The sequence below is a fragment of the Heliangelus exortis genome, chromosome 17, assembly GCF_036169615.1.
Source record: "Heliangelus exortis chromosome 17, bHelExo1.hap1, whole genome shotgun sequence".
NCBI classification, from domain to species: Eukaryota; Metazoa; Chordata; class Aves; order Apodiformes; family Trochilidae; genus Heliangelus; species Heliangelus exortis.
In genome coordinates this window covers 11,012,494-11,032,659 of record NC_092438.1, presented here as the reverse complement: position 1 = coordinate 11,032,659, position 20,166 = coordinate 11,012,494, and the positions used below count along the sequence as shown (strand labels likewise).

At 46.9% G+C, this 20,166-nt stretch overlaps 1 protein-coding gene across 3 annotated transcripts in view; it reads left to right on the top strand.

Annotated features, from left to right (window-relative positions):
• LOC139803808 (voltage-dependent T-type calcium channel subunit alpha-1H-like) overlaps window positions 1-20,166 on the top strand; it is a 114,289-nt gene that overhangs the window by 87,041 nt on the left and 7,082 nt on the right. For 2 of the 3 annotated variants that reach the window (XM_071760353.1, XM_071760355.1), the window contains exons 24-31: window positions 4,853-5,004; window positions 6,749-6,858; window positions 8,667-8,800; window positions 9,365-9,435; window positions 14,343-14,421; window positions 15,626-15,747; window positions 16,250-16,588; window positions 19,950-20,133. In XM_071760353.1, the coding sequence (XP_071616454.1) occupies window positions 4,853-5,004; window positions 6,749-6,858; window positions 8,667-8,800; window positions 9,365-9,435; window positions 14,343-14,421; window positions 15,626-15,747; window positions 16,250-16,588; window positions 19,950-20,133 (1,191 nt within the window). The remainder of the gene's footprint in view (window positions 1-4,852; window positions 5,005-6,748; window positions 6,859-8,666; window positions 8,801-9,364; window positions 9,436-14,342; window positions 14,422-15,625; window positions 15,748-16,249; window positions 16,589-19,949; window positions 20,134-20,166) is intronic. The other variant, XM_071760354.1, reaches the window with a different exon arrangement.

Genomic DNA, 20,166 nt, shown 5'->3' with positions numbered 1-20,166 from the left:
TCTCTGTGGGCAGTGTCTGTGTGCAGATGCAGGTGTGGGATGCTGCATGGTGACACTGGGCTGCCAGCTTTCCCCCTGCCTAGCAGAGAGCTCTGTTTTTCCTTCAGCTTCCTTTCCTTGGCCTGAACAGACCATGAGGGGAATCAGGCTGCTGGGAAGAGTAAAATCCACCATAGTTAAGCAGATGTACTGTCTGAACAGCACCCATCTGGGCTCACCCTGTCTGCCTGGCATCTTGTCTTTGTGTCCTGTCTGTAATGTCCTCTGTCTGTAGCAATGCTCTGGGGGTTTCTGTGTATTCAGGTCTTGGGGTATCTGTAGGCACCTACACACACAGAAATGCACCATTGAGCTCTGGTAGGTTGGGACTCAGGCCTGGAAATGGGTTAAACTTCAATTTCTCAGTATCTGGATGGTCCCTGGTATGAATCCCAGGCTCTGCAGGCTGGCTTCAGGATTTGGACCCTCTTTGCAGATCCTGGCAGAGGGATTGCTCTGTGGAGGACACAGCTTCTTCATCAGTCCCCATGCAGGTGGGATGGAGAATCATCAGTTGTCTGCTTTGGGGGTCCTTTTCAGGCATTTCAGGAAGGTGCCTCCCAGCCCACATCTCTGCTGTCACACACCACCACCTCAGACCTTTCCAAAAGGTTTATTGGTTCCCATCTGAGGGCTTTGGGACAGGGTGAGACTCTGTCATTTGAGGAAAGGGGGGAAGGTGGTTGGATACACATAGCAATGCATTTGATGTGGTTTTAAAGGCAGAACTACATAGCCTGCTTTTTCCTGTGCAGGTAAAAATTCAAGGTAAACTTGAATAGTTTCCTGGCACAGTCCCCACCTCCCTCCACAGCATCTACTGCGTAGATAAATGTTGGGTAATTTAATAATCCTGCAGCTCCTAACCTTTTAATGAGGTTCTTAGAAGACAGACTGAAACCAGCATCCCCAGATTAAACATTTTGATTAAAACCACATGGATCAGCTTGATCTCCTCTGATATGGGGCCAAATCCAACCCTTCTGTGTCTGCTGTGAAGCCAGCAGCTGCTGGCCCACTGAGCAGAGCCACTGAGTTGGGTCAAACACAGGCTGGAAGTGGGGTCTGGGTAACACTGTGTGCTGAAAGCAGTGCTGGAAATGCCTGACACAGCCCAGGGAAGGCTTTAGGGGAGCAGAGAGTGCCTTTCAGTAGTGTCACCAAATCTCTGGTCCCTCTAGAGCCCTCAAAAAGTGAGAACTGAGCAAAGGCAATGGGGTGCAGGGGAGGAGCATGGCCACAGCTGTGTTTCTCTGGTGCATTTCTCAAAGCTGGGTGTCTGGGCCCTGCAGAAGGAAGAGGCAAGTTTTGTTTTAAGACCCAGCAGAGATGCCTTTCAGAGCACTGCCTGTAAGCCTTTCCCTCTAGGGATGAGCAACCGTGGGCAGCACACAGTGGTATTTAAATTAGTCCATCCTCCTGGTGCCAGAACCATCTCTGTATCCAGCAGAAACATTTGAACTGTAACTAAAATTTTGGGCACTGCATATCTGAGTGTTTAGTATTTCCAGCTAGGGAATTATCAAACCATCTTTGCTTATTTTTCCAGGCAGCTGCAGGTATAGAGCTGCTCAGTGCCAAGCATGCATATAAACCCATTAGGGCTTTCTAAGGTTTCATGCAGGGGAAAATAATGGAGGAGCTGTAGCTTGCAATTGTAATGCCAACCTAAATGCTTTTAAGCTAGGAGACAGTGCTTCATTAATTTTCATGTCAGCAGAATTACAAGCAAAGAAGTTTAAATACTCCACAGAGAGATGTGATTCAAGCATTAGCCAACATCTAGAAGTGGGGGTGAGAAAGAGCTCTGGTTTTCCTTCTGCATATGATAGCTTCTCCTTTCCTTCCTGCATTCCCACTGATTCAAACCATCAGCTGAGGGGATACTTGTCTGATGTAAGTCTGCTAGTTGGCTGATTGGAGTCTCATCTCAGACACCATTTCCCTGGAGAAACCAGGCACAGGTTACATTTTTTCTGCCATTATTAACAATGCACTTGCTCTCTCCATTTGCTGTGCCTGCATCCCCCTGGTCCTCTGGTCTTCTCATGCACTTTCTCCCTCATCTCTAGTCGAGCAGTAGGTGTGTGCAGTGAACACTTAACACTCACACTGGGGAGAATAACATAGTACATTCTCACTAAGAGATAAAAATGTGTCTGAACTGAAAGGAGGCCAGAGCCACTTGCTGTGCTGCTGAGTGAAATTTCTGTTCCTGAAGGAATCAGAAATGAACAGTGGGGCCTTGGAGCTCTGGAACAATCTCTCTCCTCCTCAGAGAAGGCCAGCATAGCAGCGAAGCTGTGTGGCTAATCTCTCACTGCTTTCACCCTGCTGCAACCCCTCTGCCTTCGTGTGGCCACTCCAGCCTCACGCCAGCATCTCCAGGAACAGAATTTGGGCTTTTCCTCCCTGCACCCCCTGCTCACCCCTGGGAGCCTCGCATGAGCAGTATCTCCTCTAATGGACATTGCATGGGTTCTGCACTCAGCATGACTGGGGTGTTGCATGTGTTTCAAAGCATTGTCAGCTTTATCCTAGACTGTCCTTGTGTGTGTGTGTGTGTGTGTGTGTCCCCAGATGTTTCTTTTTTCACGTGTGACCCTGGCCCCAGGGATGTGCATCTCGAGCTCCTTCATCCCAGGTCAAGTTAAACCTCTGCCAGGTTTTCTGAGCAAGCAGTTGGTCTGGCAGAGTGTGCAGACCTTGGAGACACTTTCACACAATCACCAAACCCACCTTTGTGGCTGGGTGGATCCTCTTTCCTATTTGGACATCCAACCCAAAGAGAGAGAGAGCTGTGTTGCTGACAGGCAGCCTACAAGGCTTTCTATTTGGTGGAAAATGTCTTCTTGTGATTATGCTGTGCAATTATATAATTAGTCTATAAATCTGAATGCTGAATAATTAATCAATGGCTGCATCTGGGCAGGTTAGAGAGGAGCTGCAGCAAGTTTTCCATGTGTACTGCTTGCAAGGGTATTCACACAGTGCTCATGGCTGCAGATGTTCTTCTGAGATCCATTAATTAATCATTAGTCATGAACAAATGGTCCCCTAATATAAAATTTGATTACTTGAGGTACTCTCAGACCTCCCAAACAAGCTGATTTTTTGCATTCCCAAGAAGACATTTCCAAAAAATAATTTTAAAAAAAGGAATCTTGAAAGCATATTGCAGTATAATATTTTAGTCTGTACAATGTTTTTATTACTATTTTTTAAACGCACTGTAAGATTAGCAGAGCTCAGTAGCAAAGACAGCCCCACCAGTCCAAGATGACTGGTAAGACTAAGGCACATGAAAGCAACAGAAAAATGTATTAAAAAGCAATTCTGTTTGCTTTCATCTTGTTTTTCCACACCCATTAGAAGAAAAAAAGTCTAGGTGACCCCGGTCAGTAGGAAATGTTTTTAAATGCCTCCACTCCAGTTTTAACTGTCCAGTTCATTTTAGGGTTTTGGACTTGAATCTGGCATCAGTTGCACTACCAGAGGAAAAAAAAACAACCAAAAATGAAAAACCAAGAAACCTTCATTTCAGGAGTCACTCCATCTGAATTACATTAGTAAGATCAAAGGAGTGGAAGATGTATTCTAGGGGGGCACTGAGTACTTCTGAACTTGTTTCCCTCCTTATTTTTAAAGTGAAGCAAGGCCTTTTTCCTAGCTCCTCATGCATTTAAAGCTAAATTTGCTGAAACATGTGCAAAAAAAAAAAAAAAAAAAAATCAACCCAACCCTGTCTGTTAAGAACAATCCTGCTCTGCATTACAATGATCTAGCATGTCTCTTCCACTTGCAAAATCCACAGTAATGCAGATTTTGGCCTTGAGTACACTCTTTGAATATTTACATTTCATAAGTCTGAAAAGAATTTGACTTCATCCAAATGCCCCCAGCCATCCTGTGGTCACAGTCTAATTTAAGAGAGATACTTGAAATAAATACAGCTCAATCTCAGGGCAGTGTCCAAACACTCTCCTTGGAACAGCCCCAGGAACTTGGTCATGTGCAGAAATTTCCCCATATCAATGAGAAGAAAGGAGGAGTCATGACCAGAGGCAGAGATAGAAAATTCATGTGGTCATATCCTGGATGTTTTTTCAGATGTAACCATGCCTTTGGCTTTATATTTCTGGAGGAGCTTGTGCTGAGTCTTTGTTGAGCCAAATGCTGAGCAACCCCTCCACTGCTGTTGATGCTCCCCTGTGTGCTGCTCACCCTCACGCATGTGCCCTACTTTGCCACAGGCATTGCTATATTTTTCTTTGAACTTTTAAAATACAAAAAAAAAACCTTCTGTCACAGAAGCTGAGCTCAGGTTTTGTTCATCTCTTACATGGAACATGCCTGACATCAGCAGGATTAGGAGAGGTACATACCAGAATCCAGACCAGTGAAACCTGCCCTAAGCATTTCTTCTCAACTGGAGCTGAATCTTTGCTGAGTTTGAAGCTTTTCTCTTGGCTTTGGATCTCGTTCCCATCCTGCTTCTCACCCCTCCTTGTTTGGGACAAGAGTACTATTAAGTGAAAAGGTTGTCCTCTAGCTTGAGATCAAGCAGTAAGAACAGAGACCACTTAGCAGAGGTCATCAAAACTGTGGAGCTCCCTCCTGCCAGCACAAGAGCTCCAGCTCAGCCCGATAACCCCGCTACTGTTCTTGAAGGTCCTCGGGAGAAGCATTTGGCCATTTCACATCAGTTCTCCCACGTGCTGAAGCTGGGTGTGTGTATGACCCATGTGATGGCTGCCAAGCACACAGCAGGGCCTTCATTCATTGTGTTTCCTTTCCTTCTCTTTTTCTGCAGAAGCCCAGCGCCGGCCGTACTACGCTGACTATTCCCCAGCACGGAAATACATTCACACCCTCTGCACCAGCCACTACCTTGACCTCTTCATCACCTTCATCATCGGGGTCAATGTCATCACAATGTCAATGGAGCACTACAACCAGCCAAAGGTAAGAGCCATCCATCAGTGTGAGCCACAGTAGTGGGGGGGAGCAGAAGACCCAAGACCCATACAATCTTCCCTTGGGATAACACTGATGGGTGAGGTCTGCAGCCATCCCTGCTTCTCTCTGGAGCCATTCCCTGGCGTTTGAGAACCTCAGGAGGCTCAGCATTGCAATCCATCTAACTCTAGGCCACCTCTACCATTCAGGAGTCACTTGCCCCAGCAGAAAGCTTGATTTCCCTGCTTTCCTGTGGGAGAGGGAGCTAAACTTGTCCTAGGTAAAGACCAGTCCAAGTATTTCCTCTCCTGATCCCAGCCATGACTGACCCTCAGACTATAAAGCAGCCCAGAGTTTTAGAATATTCCATTAGCAGCTATAAACATGAAGTTAATGCATGCAAAGCAACGTTTCTTTCCCTCAATGAATTTAGAATAAAGCAGCTCTGAAGTACAACCCTTCTTTATGTGTCATAAACCCATACTTTTCCAAGAAAACCTTTGGCATAAATCATGTAGCCTGTCCATTTGCTGCATATATTCATCTTCCATTCCCTTATTGTTGTGGAGCTCTAAGCTCAGTGTTTACTTTTCAAGTACTGCATGGTCTGCCAGGTAACCTGCAAATGCCTCCTGGAAGCTAAACCACAGGGTAATGCATGTGTGTTTTACACCAGCTGCCTATTTGCTGTTCTGCCTCCATAATTTCTTTACAGAAAAGCCTTTGTTTTGCATATAAATGTTATTTATCTGGATTAGGTCTTTTTTATAGTTGGTTTATATTCATGTCAGTGGTTTAAATCTGAATGTAAACCATCATGAATGGTACAGGAATTCAGACTCAGGCAGACTGCTTCAGATGAAGTAGTAAATTATCCCATATTCTTTTAAGTTGCCCTTTTATTTGGGGCACTAAAATAGAAAGAAAGGGAGTAATGCAATGAGGAATGCCAAGAGCTGAAAAGCTTTAAGCTCTTGTTGCCCTCCAAAAATCAGTTCATGGTCACCCTACATACCTGGGCTCAGCAAAGCACTGTCACCACACAGCTGTGATTTGAGAGGCTGAGGCTTCCTTCTTCCATGCCAACAAAGCAGAGATAGCCTTGCAGACTTCTCTGTTGCATTTTATTTCCAGTTGTGTCTGGTTTAATATTCATCATTATTATTTTCTCATTGTAAGAGACCTATACTACTTTTAATTAAATTCCCCTTCCTTCACTCCTCTGCTCAGATCCTCACCCAACCAAAGAGCTGTTTCAGCCTCCAACTATCTATTTTAAGGTCCAGCAAGATTCTTTTGCTATTGTTGCCCTACAGTTCCAATGAAATCCATTATAAACACTCATCATCCTAAAGTATAAACACTCATCATCCTAAAGTATAAACACTGCAGATTCCTGACTTCCGAGAGCAGCTCTCTATAGAGTGTGAACATTGCACCAAATATGGAGATACTTTGCCCAGCTCTAGAGATGTAACATTTTACAAGGAGGAGAGGTTTAATCCATCTCCAACATTATTTATTTTTCTGAGTGTTTTAAGCAAAGCCATTGTCCTAAGGATTGTCATGCTGGGATAAAGAAATGATCCATCAAGTCTTTTATTCTATCCAGGGCTAGGCAGTTCAGAAGAAGCAAAGCCTTTACTTCTTAGATATCTGTGCTTGAGCCACCCTTGTGCCTGCCAGTCCCTTTGTGAGGGCTCTAAGAAAGGACATCTTGGACTGGTTTAACTGGTTTCTCTCTTTTCAGTCCCTGGATGAAGCCCTGAAGTACTGCAACTACGTCTTCACCATAGTTTTTGTGTTTGAGGCAGTTCTGAAGTTGGTGGCATTTGGTTTTCGAAGGTTCTTTAAGGACAGGTGAGATTATTTTAAACTCTGTGCATTTGGGATAGTGCTGTAGTGACCCAGTTTCAAAGCCAGATGCTGGGTAAATGTAGTGTTACTATGGTTGTACTACATGCTGTGTGCAAGGTAGAGCAAAAAGCTGTCTCTCCACAGGTGCAAACTTTAAAGTGTAGGAACTAATAACTGCAAGAACTGATGCTGTTGCCTCCGATTCTTTTGCCTCTCCGATGAGGGACCTGTTTCCATTCCCTCCCATCCACCTGGTTTGCTCCAACTGCCTGCAGGAGGGGCAGGGCTTCACTGTCTCCTTCTGGACTTCTTTTGGGTTAGAAAGGGTGTGACTCAACCAGTCAATTTCCCTGTCACTGTCCCTAATACTTCTTAGTCTCTCTACCTCCTTCTTGAGCTCTGCCACCAGGCACAGCAAGTCATTCACCTGCTCGCATAGCACAGACCCCCCTCACACTGTCCTCTGGTGCTAACACCAGGCTCAGACACACTTCACACCCAGAGGCCTGAACAGCTACATCCCTCTTCCTGTCCCTCTTCAGGGGTTCCATCTGTGTGGTCACACTCTGTGCCTTAAAAGCACCAGGTTTTGGTTTTTGGAGACCATTGCTCCTTCAAGAGAGCTGGGAGGTGGCTGTGCCTCTCCTGCTTCTCCTGCCTGCGTGAACTGCCTCGCTGACTGCCGTGCCCCGTTCCTGTTTCCCTGCTCCTGTTCACCGCACTCCGGGTCGCTGGCACTCCTTGCAGCCCTTTATGTCCCCCTGGGCAGTGCTGGGCGTTTCCCCCTTATCAGCTGATTGGCCTCCCCTGACACCAACTCGAGAAGGCAGGGCAGTTCTTGGCAGCCCTTTCTAGCCCTCTGGGCAGTGCTGGGCATTGCCCCCTTGTCAGCCTCACCTCAGAGCACCAGCAGAAGGTGGGGCAGCTCTTGGCAGCCCTTTCTCACCCTCTGGGCAGTGCTGGGCATTGCCCCCTTGTCAGCCTCACCTCAGAGCACCAGCAGAAGGTGGGGCAGCTCTTGGCAGCCCTTTCTAGTCCTCTGGAAAGTTCTGGGTGTTGCCCCCTTATCAGCTGATTGGCCTCACCTGAGAGCTCCAGCAGAAGGTGGGGCAGCTCTTCACAGCATTTTCTAGCCCTCTGGGCAGTGCTGGGCATTGCCCCCCGTATCAGCCTCACCTGAGGCCACCAGGAGAAGGTGGGGCAGCTCTTGGCAGCCCTTTCTAGTCCTCTGGGCAGTGCTGGGTGTTGCCCCCGTATCAGCCTCACCTGAGGCCACCAGGAGAAGGTGGGGCAGCTCTTGGCAGCCCTTTCTAGTCCTCTGGGCAGTGCTGGGTCGCACCCCCGCATCAGCCTTACCTGAGGCCACGAGCAGAAGGTGGGGCAGTTCTTGACAGCCCTTTCTAGTCCTCTGGGCAATGCTGGGCGTTGCCCCTGTATCAGCCTCACCTCAGAGCAACAGCAGAAGGTGGGGGAAGCTCTTGGCAGCCCTTTCAAGCTCTCTGGCCAGTGCTGCGTGGTGACCCCTTATCAGCCTCACTTGAGAGCTCCAGCAGAAGGTGGGGCAGCTCTTTGGAGCCCTTTATAGCCCTCTGGGCAGGTCTGGGCCTTGAGCCCTTATCAGCTGATTGGCCTCACCTGAGAGCTCCAGCAGAAGGTGGGGCAGCTCTTGGCAGCCCTTTATAGCCCTCTGGGCAGGTCTGGGTGGTGCCCCCTTATCAGCTGATTGGCCTCACCTGAGGCAACCAGCAGAAGCATAATTCTCTACTCTCGGGTGTCTGACCATTTATGATTTATTTTGGTTTTTTTTTTAGGTGGAATCAGCTGGATTTGGCCATAGTTCTCTTATCAATTGTGGGAATCACACTGGAGGAAATTGAGATGAATGCTGCCCTGCCCATCAACCCCACAATCATTCGCATCATGCGGGTGCTGAGGATAGCGCGAGGTACAGCTGCTCCCTAGCTCCCAGCCACTCCCCCGGGCACATCAGGAGTTGGTTTGCCCATTTGTTCTTCTAGTCCTGCTGTTTCAGCTCTATTTGAGAACAGTTAGCTCATGAGGCTGCAAAATGTCAGTTCAGAGACAAGCTGGGTGGGCTTTCAGGGGGGGAATCTTAGATCTTAGATTCCAGTGGAATCTTAGATTGGTCTTGAATTCAAAGCAGGGATCACAGACCTTTTGTACTGATGCCAGACAAGAGCAAGAAGTGGTGGAGAGGGGAGGGCGAGAGGTTGAGATGATGCTCTTCACTGATGAAGTGTCTCCCCATCACTCTCCTCTTTTCCTGGTAAGGCAAACTGGTCTGTTTTACTGATGTCCTTAGCATTAACTGGTGTGGGAAGCCCATGTTGTTCTGTAGGCCCTGCGAGGATGCCATGAGCTTGCCATCTCTATGAATAGATGCAAGAGATGTAAACCCTCCTTACAAGATCTGAAGCTGGTTTTCTTTCATGGGTTTTGTTTGAAATATTTCCCAGCCCTGCTGACCAGGGTTTGATTCTCATTGTAGTGCTGAAACTGCTTAAAATGGCCACTGGGATGCGAGCTCTCCTGGACACCGTGGTACAAGCACTCCCCCAGGTAAGCCCCCAGACTTCATCCATGCCCAGTTTGTTCCCCTTGTTGGACTAAGCCTTTTGGGCCTGGGAATGGCTCTAGGGCACTAAAAGCCACCTGGGGAGTATATCAGCTTTCTCTGCTGCCACCAGTGCCTTAGTAGCACAGTTTTGCATGGCACATCCTGCTCACAGAGTGTCTACCAGGTGGGAGAACCAGAATGATGGAAAAGGAGTTTACAGAGAGTCAGTTGCTGTAGGCAGTGCTCTTCTAAAACACAGATTTCACTGGCAAGTTCAGGATACACAAGGATAGACAGAGAAAGCTGTTGGTGAAAGCACTGGAAGAAGACAGCTTCCAGCCCAGCAGTTTTCTGTGTGAGACAGGAGCAGTCATGCTTATTGACACTTTGACAGAGGAGCTTCAGACTTTAAAAGGCAAATAGGTGAGATGTTTCTGAGTGTTAAAAGGTTGAATTGTAGTCTCAAATCACCTTATTCTCATGAGCTGCCAGAAGAATGGTGATGCAGACAGTCTTAATATTTGATAGGATCCTTCAAGTCTTCAGCTCCTAGAACCACTTTTTTGTGGATCCACTTATTTTAAAAAGAGAAGGAAAGAAACTTTTTTTGCTGACTTGCACTTCTCCCTCAAAAAGATCTAAAACACATCAGAAGAATTCCAAGAAGTTTAGGATTCCTTTGTTTCTAAAATTTTATGTTACTTAAGCTGTGTTCTGCTAGTTTGTGGGTTTGATGATCTGAACCCTAATCTTCATCAGCTTCAGCTCTCTGCAGAGGGATCACTTCCCAAAGGCAGGGAAATAGCTCTGTGGCTTGGCCAAAAGCAGATGCTCTGTAGACAGATCTTCCAGAAGATGAGAGGCCATGACAAGCAGTAGAACTGGTGCATGTAATTACCCAATTACACCCCTATCACTTAGTTGCTAAGTACAAAGAAGCCCATGATCTCTTCAAAATTAACTGGAGAAAGAGGGAACTTCTTTTTATTGGGAAGACCCACTTACTTTTCATCACTTCCATCAAGATGTTGCAAATCTCAGACATTTGCCCTCTGGTATTCAGATTTCCTTTTCAGTTAAGGATTTTGGCTGAGTCTAAAGCATGGAATTTACCAACCTGACCCCTCTTTTGGCATTTCAAGAGAGCATTTGATTTGTGTCTATTATTTTTCTTTCAAAAGGATTGTGATTACAGAGCATATTTTCTCTCTCTCCTTCTTCTCTCTGCCCCCAAAACAATAGGGTGGTTGCAGGCCAGGCTTTTTGTTTCCTGGGGGTGATTTTGCAGTTTACATTCAAACCAAAGTCTCTTTTAAGGGGAAATTCCCAGGGATATTCCAAGTAGATCTTGTGCAGGTAAAAATGTCACTTTGACCTCCAGTGGACATTCAAAAAAGTGGGAAGAAAAGTTTGGGAAGACCTCTCTGACAGCAATAATTCTTCATAAAGCTACAGCTTTCATTTCAAAGGCAAGGGAAGAGTTTCTACCCCAATTATTTAGCAGTCTAAAACCACAGCTGGAAAATCCTCATTGAATGTGTCTGCTAATTGACAAGAAAAATGAATTTGATTTATATTCATTAAGGTTTTGAGGGAAGATCTTTGTCACCGGTGTCTCCATCTTTCCTTGGGGTTTCTTTGAGGCACTAGAGGGCAAAAGGAAAATCTCCAAGATGTTCTTCATCTCTGCTTCACTCCCTACAGGCCACAGCCTGCCCTCAACACTGGAGCCAGAGCAAATGATGGATAACCCCTGGCTGCCAGAGAGAGGGATTATCTTGAGTTTCCTCTGCCCAGCCAAAGGCTCCAGCCCAAGTCAGGGGGAAGTTTGATGGATAAACAGAGCATGGGCTGACCTGGTCAGTGCTGCTAGAGCAGAACCACTTCTCAGAGCCTGCCTGGGTGGTTGGTTACTGACTGGAGCTGGATCTCCATCCCTGCTGTAGGCATCTCAGCTTTTGGCTGCTGGAGAAAAGTGCTTGGATGTGCTCCTGTCCCCTCCCTCTCCTCCCAGCAACATGATTCATGCCCGATCTTTCCCTTGTCTGGTCTCGCTAAATCTGAAAGTTCTCTAGAGACATTAATTACCTGTCTGCAAGGGTATAACAAATGAGGACGTTGAGTTACAGGAGAGAAATGACTCACTCAAGGTCATGGAGACAGAGGAGCCTCCTGCTCTGCTCCTTAGCAGCTGCCAGCTGCCCTCACTGCCTCCACCATCTCAGAGAACATGCTTGGGGCTCCTCTCCGCTCAGACCTTGGGGAAGGCCACAGGCTGCAGAGGACCTTCCTTTCCTGAAGGACATGTTCCATGTCCTAGCACTCATAAAATATTAAACCTGGCACTGACGTGTGCCAGAAGCTAAGCAAGCAGATGAATCATTTTTTTTCCCATTTTGCCCAGTTGTATTCTCTTGAGCATCAAGTGTCTGTGGGCTGCTGAGAAACTCCTGCCCTCTCCAACCTCACAAGCCACCAGATGCCTGCACATATCCATAGGGATGCTCTGCACATATCCATAGGGATGCTGCACTGCTCAGGGCAGCAAGTGGTTGTTCTTGTGCAGGTGGGGAGCTGCTTAGCTGACACTGCAGAGCAGCTCTGGATGTCTTGATACAGGTTGGGATGGAGGTTAACAGTAAAGACAGTGCCATCACTTATCCCAGGGTCTTTGCCTTGCTGCTCTCTCCCACATCCTTCTTCCATGTGGCCACATTCCCACATCAGTCAGACATTCAGGAGAGCCCCAAGAGGTGCTGTGCATCAGCTGAGCTTTGGAGTTGCCCAGGTGTCTGCTCTCAGCCAAGGGCAAATGCAGCCACAGGCACCAGCAACCACCACATCTGCAAACACATTTCTAGGAGCATCTTTAGAGAATGCCTGTGGCTGGGATGCCTGGAGCCTGTACAGCAAATCCTGGAGTGTTAACTGGTCTTTGAAGGACCACTTCTGAGACACATTGGTTCACTAACATATTTAGTCATAACACTAAATACAGAATCTTTTACAAATGCACATGAGATAGTGGGCAAATTGTTTATAAGCAAATGTCAGCTCAGAACATACTTTGCATGTTGAGAGCTAGATAATAGTTTTGACTGTTAACCTGGTAATACTTTGATGTTAGTTTAAACTCTCTGGAATCTCATCAGTTTTGCAGGCTGATTTATTAGGCATGAAAATAGCAGTAAAATATTCAGCTTATGGGTTTCTTTGAAAAAAATGCTGCAGTGCTACAGCATCAAGCTTGAATTTACACTCAACCTACAAAGCTTGTTTATCACTATTATTTTCCTTCTCTTTAATTATTTCTTCATTTGCCTGCTCAGCAGCCTGTGAGTGCAGTTGCTGCTGTGCCTCTTTTTCTGTGTTTTCCAATTTGCAGTCACTTTGCCTGCTGCCTCCTAATGTCTTGCAAACCACCAGTGGTCCAGCAGACAGGAGTTAGGAAACACTATCCCACAAGTCAGCACATGCAGATGAAATCATCCAGCCCAGCCATCCACATCACTGTATTATCTCTATTATTCCCTGAAGTGTGGTAATAATGTTAGTGGAATTGCAAAGCTCTGCGTGGAGTTCAGGCTTCAGACCAATTAAAGTCTCCACTGGGTGATTTGACAATTCCCATTTCTTTCATATCTGTTGAAAAAAATAATTTTAAAAGCCTGCTTCAGAAGTGATGGCTGTGTTAGTTTTATGATGGCAGGAATCAGACTGATAACCCTGCTAATGAAATTCAACAGCATGGGCAAAACACCCAGCAACATCATGGCTGTGCTGCCTCAGAGAAGGAAGCTCTCTCAGCTGTAGAGTTCACTAGAAGATATCTTGGAGATTATGAATCCCTTGGCCTGACTCCCTGAATTCCTGAATTTATTCTTCTTGATAGATAAAATTATTATTGTCTAATCAGACCACTGGGTCTGTCTCTGGTACAAGCTGACAGACATGAGGTGTTCAGGAAAGGCTGATGTGACCAGAGCTGAGGTAAAATGCTGGTCAGGTTGCTCTGCCCTTCATGTTCTCTGCCTGAATCACAAAAAAATCTGCTCTTGGAAATGTTTTACAGCCTTTGACCCCTTGTAGTGACTGCTCCCAGTGTGCATAGCTGAATGCCATTGTTATTAAGAACCTTTTTGTTACCTTCAGCCACCTTGCAGTGCAGTGAATACCCAAGAGCAGCAGCCCAGGCAGTGTTGGAGCTGCCAGTGCCTGCATTCAAGGGCTGCTATATGGAATAAAGCTTTTCTTTTGAGACACCCAGAGCTAAAACTCAGGTTGTTGTAGTTGTTGAGAAATACCTGTAAAGTGGCATGGTTAGGAGAGCTTTCCCTCTTCTTGGAACAAATCTTCCTTTTCTGAAGGCCCTCCAAGCTGTTGGACTTGGTGATCTCTGAGGTCCCTTCCAGCCCAATTCTATGATTCCATGATTCTAAGTCCTCTTGTGGCTGGAGCTATGACCTGTTAATGTCACTGTCTTGAAAGCCTCAGCCTTTGAGCTCCGTCTCATAGCTCACAAACAGAAGGTAAAGACCTTTAAAACTCAAACCAGAGCACCAGGTGCCTTAAACTGGAGTGCAGGGCCAAGAGGTGCTGAGGCTGTGGCTATGAGTTGGCCAAATGACAGCTGAAGGCACCATCCTGGGTGAGTGGAAGGGTGATGGAGAGGCATCAGCACAGAGGCTGTTTTGCACGTGGTAGCATTTGCTCCTTCCACCACACAGGAGACTTCTCTGGGTCTATTAAAGCAGAACCATGAAAGGGAACCAGGGTTTTGGAAGCCAGGGGAGATGCTGATTAACCTCTGGTCACCAGTCCCTCTTTTGTTTGTGTTTAAAATGTGATGGAGCAACTTAATTTGTGACCTCAACTTGCCTGACCCTTGTTCTGCTTTCTCCTTGTGTAGGTAGGGAACCTTGGCCTACTTTTTATGCTCCTGTTTTTTATCTATGCTGCCCTGGGAGTGGAATTGTTTGGCAAGCTAGGTGAGTAATGTGCCTGACACCACTTATTTCATTCAGTTGATGTTTCTTTGGTATCTAGCTGTTTCCTTTCTCTTCTTTCTCATTCATGGGCCTTCCTTAGCTTCACAGCTCATGGTCTGAAGATAAAAGTTTTCTCTTGATCTCAGGGTCACATATGACACAGGAGGATGTAATACAGAACCTGTCTAACGTGCACACACACACATTTAGAGATTTGTCCAACACCACCCTTGGCTGCAGAGGAACTATTTACTGTTTAAATACAACTATTCAGCATGGATATGTTCACAAAGATGGAAGCTTGCTGCTTAAGACAGAACGTGAGTCTGCAAAGCTGGATGGCAGTCAGATTCATGTTGGAGAGATGCCACCATAAACATGTCCCTCCTCAGAGCTTCCACCACACTCCATTAGTTTTCTGCACTTGGCTGACATTGCTCTTCCAGCTGCCCAAGTCTTGTCTGTTCGTTGTTCTTCTCAGCATCACCTTCCCCTTTCTATATAAATCAGGAAGCATCCGCTGGTTCCTGGTTTTCCAGGATCATTGATTTCCTCTGGCTTGAGGATCCTGCATAGCTGATCATGATGTGTCCACCACTAAATGTAAATCCAGATGATCCAGAGAGACAACACCACAGCCCTGCCTTGCCCCACATAGCCAGGCCAAGACAGTCACTGCCTTTAAACATGCTGTTCACAGGAGATGTCTCTGTCTTCTCCATGTTTGCATCCCAATTTAGGACTTCAAGAGCAGCAGCAGGGCCCTTCCTCCACGGTGATTTTATGGCTGTCATTAATCCCCTTTATGAGTCCAACCCTCTGCTCAGATTACAAGTGCCTGAAAGCAGAATATTTCTTTCAATCAAACTTATTTTTCAGTCCTCAATGAATTCTGGAAAAAATTAGCTCTGCATCCACCCCAGATGAAATACTGTGGAGTTTATATTGCATACCTAGATCTGTAGGTGTGTATTTCTTCAGCCACAAAGGTGAAAAATGTCTCATTCACCTTCTGCTGCTCTGAATCCTGTGATTTATTTTTTTTTGGCTACATGATCTCTGCAGCTGCCTTTCAGGAGCTGGAGGCCACCGTGAGATCACCACCTAGCAGTCCTCCCTGATGCCATGTATCAGGGTGACAAATCTCAGGGTCTCACCAGCAGGAACTGGCAGACTGAGATGCTTTTGCTTCTCTCCCCTTTAGACTGCAGTGAAGAAAATCCTTGTGAAGGTCTGAGCCGGCACGCAACCTTCACCAACTTTGGCATGGCCTTTCTCACCCTCTTCAGGGTGTCAACAGGGGACAACTGGAATGGTATCATGAAGGTATGTGCAGTCTCTGAGTACTTGCTTCTCTCTGTAGTTACATATATGGCAGGTTTCGGAACCTCTCGTGTGAAAACAAAAAAGGTTTCATTTTAAAACATCAACATGAAACCTTCTTGTTTAAAAGCCAAGTGCATTTTCAAGGGATCATTTGTCCTAAGTCTCACCCAACCTGAAACTTCATTCTTTTTAATATATATATATATATATATATATATATATATAATACTTTAGGAAAATTATGCCAGTTCCTGTGGCTGAGAGGAGTAACCATGTACTCTGTGCATTTGGCACACAACATAATCTTCCTCTTTAAAGCTGAATTCATGATGTCCATATTTTTATTTCTCTCCATGTATGATGTAACTACAAGCTGTTGTGTCTGGAATGTCTAATTCTATGCTTTTCACTCCTCAGCAGGTTATCTTTGATGTTTCTGTGTCTGGAGGTCAAGCAGAGCCCCAGTCCTTATTAATCCCTCACCTCTCCCTCTCTGTTGCAGGACACTCTCCGGGAATGCACTCGGGAGGACAAACACTGCCTCAGTTACCTGCCTGTCATCTCTCCTGTCTACTTTGTCACCTTTGTCCTCATCGCACAGTTCGTCCTTGTCAACGTGGTGGTGGCAGTCCTGATGAAGCACTTGGAGGAGAGCAACAAGGAGGCCAAGGAGGATGCTGAGATGGATGCTGAGATTGAGTTGGAGATGTCCAGAGGAGCAACCACTCCAGGCATTAGTGGGAGCAGGGGAGGTGCAGTGGCCCCAGAGAGCAGAGCACCCTACAGGAGTCAGGAGACCATGAAGTCAGAGTCAGCGGTGCAGGTGAAGCACCAAACCCTGGTAATAGTTGACACAAAGCATCTTGTGCTCTTCTTGTGCTCAGGGTAGTAGGGGGGGGACAGTTCTCACCAATCACCACTGTCTGATCATTAGGGAGTCAGATCCTGAGGGACACAGAGCCAAAGAGGCCAGAGACTCAGCAGCATAGGAGGAAGGCAGCTTGCCCAGGTCCCCCTTCAGCAGAGATGTCACCTCTGCATCTGGAGGTATCTGAAGAGGGCTCCCTGAGGTAGCAGGCTCCTTGAAAGGTGTTCTCCAGGGCTAAGACTGTCCTAACCATTGTTCTGGGAGGGAGCTGAAAGTCCATCTCTTGCCATTTCCAGTTTTTCAAAGACCGTGAGTATTAAGCTGAGAAGCATAACAGCCACAGGTCCCTGTCCTGTTCTCCCAGCCAATGCCTCACTCCTTGTCATTTTAGCATGGGCAGCAGGACCAGGGATCACTCATCAAGCCCTGGGAATGCTGCCACTGTCTACCCTGACAACTGAAGCAAAGGATGGCATAAATTCCCTTGATACAGAATTATTGCTCAAGTCCTTTTAAATCCCAATTTGGGATTTCCAGAAAAGGCTCAAGCAAATTGTAGCACCCAGCTCAGGAGGACATGTCTGACCCTGCTGTAAGCTGCAGCTCCCACTGTCCCACTGGCTTCTCCTCTGCTCAGGGAATGGGCCCTGGGAATGGTCAGAGCCCCTCAGCAAGAAGCTGGAGGTTCCTGAGCTGATTTTCCATACGCTGCCTGCTCTTTGATTGCTATTAGTCCTCTAGAAAAATAGGGCAATTAGAAGTCAGGGGAGGCAAAGGAGGGGCATGAAATAATTGTCTCATCCCATGTCAGCAGTGTATGATTAAGAGTGAATACAAAATTGCTTTGTCACTGTGATCACAGATAAATCTACTGCAAAATCAATGGGGGATTTGAGATTAAATTTCTTTAAAATAGGTTTTAGTAAAATCTATCAGACTCTATTAAGTCAAGTAAAAAGAAATCTAGTTACATAGCAATGAGGAATTCACCCTAAGAGACATTTCTGGAGGAAAACGCACTATAAACACCCAGGTTGCTTTTCTCACTGGGGCAAGAGAGGGCACATCCTTTCACATCAGCTGTGACTTCAAACTGAGTTCATTCTCCTGGGGTTTTCTTCATCTTCCAATGCCTCCTAAACACACCAGGAGCCCTGCAGAGTTCCTCTCAGCCCTGGAAAACCCACAAATGAGTGGGGATGTTCCTCAGCAGGAGAACAGCATGAGCAGGGAGCTGGCCACAGATTTTTGACCCTGTCTCTGAGATTGCTGGAAGGCAGGTGAGGCTTTTGCCCTCGCTCACATCTCAGCCCCTCAGGCTGCTCTGGGCAGGTGTGGATCCATCCTGCACTCCCTGCCAGATGCTCTGGAGAGCTTGGATTTGTAGGACTCCAGGTGGTTAATCCTGATGGTGGCATAGGCACCATGGATGGTGTTACAAGATGGTTCTTGCCATTTATGATGGTTTTTGCAAGCCACATTTGCTTTTCTTTTCCTTCCTGCTCTGGTTAAATAGGAAAATGCCAGAGGGCAAAGGTGTTTGAGCATTCAGACCCAGCCTTGCTCTGCTACTGATGCTTTTTATCTCTCTGATTTGAAGGAGGGGCTGAGCTGTGAGAATGTGTCTTTAGCCATCCCAGACTCAGACCTGCTGGAAGGGGCAGAGACTCCCATGATGGGAACCCCATCCTTCTGCTCAAGTGCCCCAGCCACAGGACACAAATACAAGACCCTGCAAGGATGAAGTGAGATTTAATAGACAACAACTGATCTGTTCCTGAACACTGAGAAAGTGGGGTGAGAGCTTTTGCTCTTGGTGCAGCACCATGGTGTTACCCATCACCTCCCTGCCTTCAGCTCAGGTGCTACCATGCTGGTGGCTTATTAGCCTTGATGGCCAGAGGCCAACTGGCACAGCCACCCCCTGAGGTGCCAATATATCAAAGGAGAGACTTGGGTTGCACCCAGAGGGCTGCTGGGTGAAGCAGCTGGATGCCAGCTCCCTGTAAACAAAGGCTGCTGATCCCCCCCCACCTCCCCAGCCAAGCTCAACAGGGTGAAAGCATCAAGTGATTTGTCTTGGGATGTGTCTCATTAAGGATCTGGGGAAATAAATTTATAAGGCAGAAATGTATGGGGAAAAAAACAGATTTAACCAGATCTTTGGTGACCTCCAGACTATCCAGCGAGGGATCTCAGGCCCAGTTTTCTCTGGCAGAGAGGGAAAAACAGCCCAGCAAAGCAAAACACATTTAATTTAAGACGTGCAGCTGGGAAAATGTTTTCAATCAGTCACTGGGTGGCTGATATTAAAGGAAAACCAGAGCTATTAGTTGTACTTTAGATAACGTGGTAAATTGTGAAGGGAATGTGTCTAGGACCAAAAGCCTGGGACCAAGAGCCAGGCTGCAGGTTCTGTTCCAGGGGCTTCTACTCCCCCAACACTTGACCAAGTCCTGGCACCACCTCTGACAGCTGCTCCATCAGCACTGCAGGGATGTGGTTTGGGCCCCTAGAGCTTCCTGAGACCCTAAGGAGTAAATTTGCTATAAGGTAACTGAAAAATCAAAGCCTCAGAAGCAGTGAGGGGGTCAGGTTGAAAGTTTGCAATGTGCTCTGTCCAGGTATTTCAAACCTGCTCCATTTCACATCAAAAGCAAATGCAGAGAAATCCCTTTTCTACTCCCAGACAGGCTCCACACTCACATCCCTGATGCCATGATGGCTTCTTCCCTCTGCCTCCTGCCAAGGGGCTGTTGTCTTCTGCTGGGGTCAGCAGTGCCCAAAAATGCACCAGGCTGTAGGAGAGAGGCCACAGGGTCTGAATGGTGTCAATGTCTGTGTTTAAATGTCTGCCTGCTTGTCTGGTTTGGGGAGATTAATACAGGAATTGCCAGAAACACTTGGTACTCCTGGTCAGCAGGGCTGAGGACTGGCCAAGTTTTGCCCATCTGTCCCACAGTAGCTTTGAGGAGAAGGACATCACCACCCAGCTTGGGCTAAAAGCATCCTTGGGATACTCAGAGCTGTGCAGTGTGAGTTGTGCTGGCTGTTGCATGTTTTTAGAGGGTGGGCCCCATGTTCCTGGACCTTACTTTCTCTCTGCAGTGTCCAGGAGTTGGCTTAGTGGTGGATCAGAGATGCCTCATTTTACTCCAGCCGCAACTTGAGCTCTTTCCTCGGCGTAGCTTTGCTATCCCCTTGCCTCTCTGTAAGGTGCCAAGAGGAACATCTGCACAAGGTTTTAAAACAAAAAGCAGACGAGAAGGAGATTGTCATAAATTCCCTGCCAAGCTGCTGCATGACCCTGTCACCCTCTCTCCTTGCTTTGCAGGCTGGTGCAGCCTCCCTGAGGCCCCAGGACTCTCAGAACCTCCTGACGGTCCGCAAGATCTCCGTGTCCCGCATGCACTCCTTGCCCAACGACAGCTACATGTTCCGGCCAGTGATGCCAGCAAAAGCCCCTTTCCCCCTCCACGAAGTGGAGCTGGAAACGTATCCCTGCAAATCCCAAAGAGGTAAACGCATCCCTGCAAATCCCAACTAGATTG